The sequence below is a fragment of the Psammomys obesus genome, unplaced genomic scaffold (assembly GCF_907164565.1).
Source record: "Psammomys obesus unplaced genomic scaffold, mPsaObe1.curated_primary_1811, whole genome shotgun sequence".
Lineage (NCBI taxonomy): Eukaryota > Metazoa > Chordata > Mammalia > Rodentia > Muridae > Psammomys > Psammomys obesus.
Window position 1 is genome coordinate 34,405,542 of NW_026596069.1, and position 7,401 is coordinate 34,412,942.

The 7,401-nt window shown below is 39.1% G+C and overlaps 1 protein-coding gene across 1 annotated transcript in view; it reads right to left on the bottom strand.

Annotated features, from left to right (window-relative positions):
* Jmy (junction mediating and regulatory protein, p53 cofactor) overlaps positions 1-7,401 on the bottom strand; it is a 74,124-nt gene that overhangs the window by 11,553 nt on the left and 55,170 nt on the right. The window contains exons 8-10 of the mRNA XM_055625516.1: positions 6,265-6,360; positions 4,904-5,495; positions 3,165-3,475 (exon numbers count right to left, since the gene is read on the bottom strand). Coding sequence (XP_055481491.1) covers positions 3,168-3,475; positions 4,904-5,495; positions 6,265-6,360 — 996 coding nt within the window. The 3' untranslated portion in view covers positions 3,165-3,167. The remainder of the gene's footprint in view (positions 1-3,164; positions 3,476-4,903; positions 5,496-6,264; positions 6,361-7,401) is intronic.

Genomic DNA, 7,401 nt, shown 5'->3' on the forward strand with positions numbered 1-7,401 from the left:
GTCTATTGGGTGATGGGTGCTTGTCATTATATAAGGATTGGTTACAAGTTATTAATGGTCTTGATCAGAGAAAAAAAAACCAAAATACAAGAGCTTAGACTCAGGAATTTCTCTTTTCTTTTCTCTATCTTTCTTTCTTTCTTAGGTAAGGGAAAAGGGGATGAGAAGGAAAAGGGGAAATATAGAAATATTATACAGGAATAATAGGAGAAAAGGGTGTATTATTAAATCTACTCTTCAACTATAGATCTCTCCCTCTCTGTTTTTCATGACAGGGTTTCTTTGTGTATACCTGACTGTCCTGGAACTCAACTCTGTAGACCAGGCTGACTTCAAAATCAGAAATTTTTATCTCCTGAGTGCTGGGACTAAAGGCATGCACCACCACACCCACCCTCAAATATTTTTAAATTTATATGGATAATATTGATACAACTGTAAAATTATTTTCAATACATATAATGAATCTATGTTTCAACTCTTGTATATGGTATTGGACCTTTGCAACTCATTTATAAATATAAGGTTTACTTCCACTCCCTAAAAAGCTGCTTTACAAACTGTTTAGGATAATTAAGTAATGCAAGTTAATAGTTAGTTGATCAAACTCATGGTCACATCAGATACTAGTCTAGTTTATCACAAAAATATACAACTGAGCTCAAACACAGTGAATAGCTAAAAACAAACATTTGCCTACTCAGATATACTCTAGACAGAAAAATAATGATTATGTACTATGTAGATAATTGGTCTTCAAAAACCTCAGAGACCTACTGAATATGATATTTAAATTTTTATTATTTTAAGGCCTTTCTAGCAACGACACGAGCTGAGACATGTCAGCTCCTGGCAGCACCCTATTTGACTTGAAAGAAGATGATGTGCATCAAAGAATCTTCATTAAGAGATGGCTTTTAATGTGGCAAGCTAGCCACTAGGCCTATTCTCTTCTGTCCAAAATGGGCAAACTTGCAGGCCAAGCTGAGTGCCAAACTCTACCAAGACAGGGTAAGCAAGTCCTTCATAGTTCCTGCTTCACAAATATGTCTAGCAGATATACTTGGCCTGAAGGTTGAAGATGTTGCTCCAATGATATAGAGGAATTCTGGCTTGTTCAGGCAGCTAGCTGCCTCTGTCATTTTTATAGCTTTGGAAGCTGCTTGCCTGTACTTCTTGCTAACTCAGATAATATTATTTTCTTCTCAGGCCTCTGATGCTGTTGAAGACTAAATAGTTTAGTCTCACAATTTGGCTTAAGTTATTCAGAATTTAGAAAATGTTTTAAAATTGTATTTTTAGGTCTAAATGGAATACAAGCTATGATAGAAAATAATTTGAGTACAAAACTCTAAACTCTGTAAGATAGGAGAAAGTATTCTAAGTTGGCAAACACAAATGGACTGACATTGTGAGTATAATCATTACATGCTAGTTTTAATTGTTTTATATATGTTCTTACTGTATATACTTTATTATTGTAAGAAAAAGAGCCTCTTTAATTAGACAAAAGGGGGAAATTGTTGTGGGTTGGTCTGACATTGTGTGTTCTAGTGCTAATTACTGTTCCCCAAGATCTGGTTACACCCCAGACAAGCACATTCTCACGTACACCCAGTGATGTGGTGTAACTTCACTCTCCAATGATCCCTTATTGGTTAATAAAGTTGCTGACAGTCTGGGCTGTGCAGAACAGAGTTAGGTGAGGCTTAGGTTCCTGGGCTTAGGTCTAGGAGAGACCATAAGGCAGAAGAACAGGAGAGAAGCAGAAGATACAGCAGGAGGAGAGGAAGCCCAGGAGCTGTGGGCTTCCTAGACATGAACCAGGAGCAGCCTGCTCTGAGGACTGGCCTGCTGGAGCAGACCCACACAAATGGGACATGTGCAAGCATTTATGGGAATATAAATCTGCCCAGCCCTAGTGCTTTAAAACTTATACAATAAATTATAGTCTCTCTGTGTTAATTATTTGGGAGCTAGCTGGGGTAGAGAAGCCTTCGAGAGTCTAATATAGAACATACCACACTTCCAGTTTTGCTAAATATCATGATCTAGTAAAGAACAGAATTTGAGTAGAACATGTTACACGCTCTATACATTTTGCACAAGTTATCTTATTTCAGCTGAAACAACTGCCAATCCTTAACATACAACATATACCATAATTGCTTTATTCTTTTAACATAGTGTAATTTGTGCTAGTTACTTTATAATTACTTTTTAATAAACAGCAACAGAGATTAGTGGCACATACCTTTATCCCAGCACTCAGGAAGATAGAGGCAAGTGAGAATGAGGGAGGCAAAGACTAGCCTGGTCTATATATCTAGTGCCAGCCCAGCTAAAGCTACTGGTGAGGTTCCACCTCAAAAGGAGAGAGTAAGCAAGCAAGCAGCAGACCACGATTATTACAATGCATGTGTATAACCACATACAGTGGTTATACACTGTATAGAAGACTTTCCTGTGCATAAGAGCCCAGACATTTATATTTATCAATGTAGCTGTGACATTATTACAGAGAATGAAGGAACACGAGCAGGGTAGAAAAAATACATAGCCATAGTCTTTTAAAGGTGCTTTCCAGGACTGCAGAAATGGCTTAATGATTAAGAGCTCTTGGCACCCTGCAAAAGGACCTAAGAGAGGTTCCCACCACACATGTCCTGGATCACAACTGCCTGTAACTCCATCTTCAAAGGATCCAATGCTCTTTTTTGGTCTCTGAGGGTACCACATACATGTACATAAACCCCATTCAAACACACATAAATACATAAATTTAGAAACAGAAATAAAGAACAAAGCACTTTTACTGACCAGTTGTGATGCATACCATGATTTTAAGGAAATCACAAGACACTCGGGGAGGCAGAGGCAGGTGGATCTCTGTGAGTTCAAGGCCACCCTGGTTTCCAAAGCAAGTCCAGGACAGCCAGGGTGACATAGAGAAGCCCTGTCAGTCAGAGAGACAGAGGGAGGGAAGGAGGGAGGGAGGATCACAAGGAGCTTTGGGCCACTCTGAAATTCACACATCTATTATTCATGCTATATAACTGAGCCATATACTGAAGAGGCCACAGACTCAACAAGAGATGCTGGAGTTCATTAGCCACTGTTAAAGCTGAACAGCAGACTCAACTAGCAGGTAACTGGTCATTTACCTGCTAGTTCTCCCAGTCTGTGCAAGGCAAAGCCTCCTCCTCATCCTCTGACTCTGGGGATGCTTCTTTTATTCTTCTCAGAGCTTCATGGATGCTCCGTGTCAAAGGGTCTGTATCAGGCAGAAGTGTGAAGGATTCTCTCAAAACTTCTTTCTGAACCTTCTTCAATTTTACCCCTTTCCTTATCTGCGCCAAGATATTATTACTATCATCTTCATCAGGAAAAGGAGGCAGAGTCCGTTGTTCAACCTTTTTCAGATGAAAACTACCACGCTTCAAGGATGCTAATACCTCATCCATGGGTGAACTCACTTTGGAAAACAAAATTTAAAAAGTTAGAATTTTTGCACTTCAAATCAAACCTTGCATTGTGACACAATGCAAGCCGAGAAATGGTCTTGTGACTGGTGAGATTCCCAAAGGACCCCCATCCTGCACCCACCACCAATTCAAAGTAAGACAGTGACTGGTTATGTATTTCCTTTTCTTATGTAATACTGGAGCTGGAAGATGCCTGCGTGGGTAAAGTCCTTACTGTGTTCAAGATGAGGATCGAAGTTCAGACTCTCAACATTCAAATAAAATGTGTATGCAGTGGTGCATACCTATAAGCCCAGCATGTGGGGAGATGCATGGAGACAGGTGGAGCCTGATGGGGTTAGGGTAGCGTTACTGGCTAGTCAGTCAGGCTGAAATGGTAAGCTCCAAGTTCAGTGAGAGACTCTGTCTCAAAAAGTAAGGGAGAGAGCAAGTGTGGCAGAGATTCAAGGTTGACTCTGAGGCTGGGTGGTGGTGGCACACACCTTTAACCCTAGCACTCAGGGAGGTAGATCTCTTTGAGTTTGAGGCCAGCCTGGTCTACAGAGTGAGTTCCAGGACAGCCAAAATTACACATAGAAAAACTCTGTCTCAAAGACACCCCTACCAAGAAAAAAAAAAAAAAAAAAAAATTGAGTATATATGCAACATGTATGCATACTTCCATACACCTCCCCCCCACATACACACAATTTAATGGCGGTTCATTTAGTTATTCCACATGTAAGAGTCTATTCAGGTTGTGGAATGGAAGATTTTACAGAATGTTCTTAGATTAATATGTAATATGCAAGTTGTTCTGTATTATTTCCCCCATGCAACTCACGAATCCCTCAAAGGCAAGAAAAATGTGGCATTTTTAGAAATCACTTTATTGATGCAAATTGGGCATGTGATACACTGCACATGTAACTTCCTGTTCTGTCTTTTTATATGAAGAACATTCTTAGGTCTTCAATACTAAACTGATCAATAGGTGATCTTCCTAATAGCTTCATAGCCCTTCTTATCTATGATGTCACCGTCACCATCATCATCAACAGCATATGAGCTCTACCACTGACCATCACTGACCACCAGTGTACAAGCTCTACCACTAAGGTAGACTCTTTCCAGTCAGGAAAGTTACCATTCAGGTTAGAAATCAGACTTGTTTTCTTAACGTAAAAGTGCTACTGAGCAAAAATGGTCAAATGTCACCTTAAAAACCTGCCTAACAGCTCAAGAGAAGGTTCATATTTGTAAACACTTGTTGCTGTGAGTTGATAAGAATTCTCCTCTGCTGTGACCTTGAACGTGTTTGCTATCAAATAATGTTCAAATATAATCTTTTAAGCTTTGCAACACAGAACTCAATGTAAAGTTCCTTCCCTGTGCTTCAAGTAATGCCACACAGAGTCAGAAAGGTCCTGTTCACTCACCTCTCCTCCTCTGCAAACCTTCAGCAGTCTTTCTGAGCTTCCTCCGGGCACTGACCAGTTGGCTGCTATCAAAGAGGTGTGCTGATGGGGCGCTGGCTGACTTTGGGATCCTCTTCTCATTGCTCTCCTTTTTAAGGAGATCTCTCTCCAGTGTCTCTGCAGTGGTGGTAGCGCTGTTGTCCTTTGCAACAGGAAGGGGTGGGGGTGGGGGTGGAGGAGGGAGAGGAGGAGGTGTTGGAGGAAGAGTAGGTGGGAGTGGATCTGTGATAGCAGAACATGGTTTGAGGTCATTAGAAGTCAAAAGTGGAAGTGACACAGGAGACAGTTCAGAGGTAACAGCACTGAGAGGTAATGAAGTGTCTTCAAGTTGTACTGATGAAGTGTCTTCAAGTTGGACAAGACTCTGGGGCTCTGCAGCCTGTGAAGACCCAAGCTGGCTTCTTTCTTCTCCCACCTCTGATTTCTCCTCCCCCTGCACTGCTGGGAGAGAGCCGTACTGCTCCTCACAGGGCACAGGGCTTGCCATGCCTTTTCTTCTCGCATGAGCCACTCGTAATCTGGTTGACTTAAGGATGACTTGCCCGGGGTACCTCTAAAATATCAAAGTTATTGAATGAGTATATTATATTAAACTAATTTGCCCACAAATAATTAGTTTTTTCTTCCTTCAACAGAATGTTATTATTTTGGCTCTTTTCTGATTTTTTTCCAAGGGATAGACAGAAAAAAAAAACCCCAACAACAAACAACTAGAATACCTATGCCTAAACTTTTTAAACAATTATCACCAACTCCTTTATATCTACTGACTTCCTTCTTACCTAATTAAATCAACTACTTAAAAACATCATGTGCAGGGTGTTGTGGTGTACTTGTCTAACATCCAAGAGACAGATGTAGATGATGGCTATGAGTTTGAGGCTCTAGTCTGGTCTACCCAAGGATACATAGCAAGAATTAGTCATGTGACTTTAAGTCTTCAATGGGAGAAATAGTTTTATAGTACTAAGTATATACATTACTTAGTAGGAAACTATTGCTGTTTATTTTCAAAGGCTTATATACAAAAAACATTGATAACAATTTTGTAATAGAAGAGTGAAATGAAGTGCTTTTGTAGTATTGACAATAATGATTTTTTAACTCAGAAAAACCCAAGTTCTTAATACTCTCTATTCTTTACACTCCTATGGCTATGCACCAGAGGTCAAAAAAATACTGATTTGGCCACAGGGAAAAGAGCCAATTAAACTGCTATGGTTGGGAATAAATTTTAAACAGAAACCCTAAATTCAGAGTGTCCTATGGCTCTCTGAAGTGCCATGAAAAGTCAACCAGAAGACTGACTGCATTTCCATTACCTGCTTAAATGTGCGAAGTCTATCCAATGTTCTCTGTCTCTCTTGGCTAACCCAGGCACTTTTTTTTTCTTCTTCATCATGTAATCTTTCTCTCTTCTGGTAAAAAGAAAAGAGTAGTTGTATTATACTGTGCTCAATTTATTCTAATTATTAACAAGGGAAAATGAAAAGAGAAGATTTTTCCCAATATATCAAACAAATTAGTCAAGAAAATGACTCAACGGACAAAATCTTTTGCAGTGTGAAACACTACACTTCCTATTAAGTTCACACTGGTTCATTTCTCTAAGTTAAATATTGCTTTGTCTCAGAGGTTTGGGTTCAAACAAATGTAGGCAGAAATACTCTGGCTTTCATATTCAGCTAACTCAAATGTAAACAACTTTTCAAATAAAACCAGCAACCACCATGTCAATAATTTTTTGTTTGGTTTGTTCTGAGACACGGTTTCTCTGTGTAGGTTCACTGTCCCCAATGCAGAGATAAGCTTGTGTTTTGTTTTATTTTACCACACCAATTAATTATTTAGTGTTATATAGTATGTCAGCCAGCAGTTAGAAAAAAAAATGCTTCAGATATTATTCATGAGTCATGTGGGTTAATACCATACCTTGTAGTAAGCTATCCACACTGACGTTTGTAATTTTCTCTTTATTGCTGTATCACCTATTATATAACAAAATCTAATTTGTCAGATTATATTTTAGTTAAACAAACAAAAATACTTTTAGGTAGGCAAAGGATTATTACCTTTCTGCTTCATTTTAAAAGTTAGATTCTTGACTTCTGCAGCACACATACTATCACAGAGTAAGACAGAGCATTAGCATGGACCCTGTTCAAGGCTGACACAGAAACTCATGAAGCAGTCCAGATTTAAAACAAGAAACAAAACTGGATCTGACTTCCCATAAGACTAATTTCACCTAAATATAACAGTCCTTGCTATGTCTGCCTTGGATGTTTTTATCAAAGCCCAAGATAGAGGCCTTTGTTTCCTTAAAAATTTGAGAGGTGGACATATACACGGCCAAGGCCTGGTGATACACAATTATAATTACAAGGCTTGAGAAGACAAGACAAGACAAGAGAGATTGTTGTGAACTTTAGTCTATCTTAAAAAAAAAAAAAAAAAAA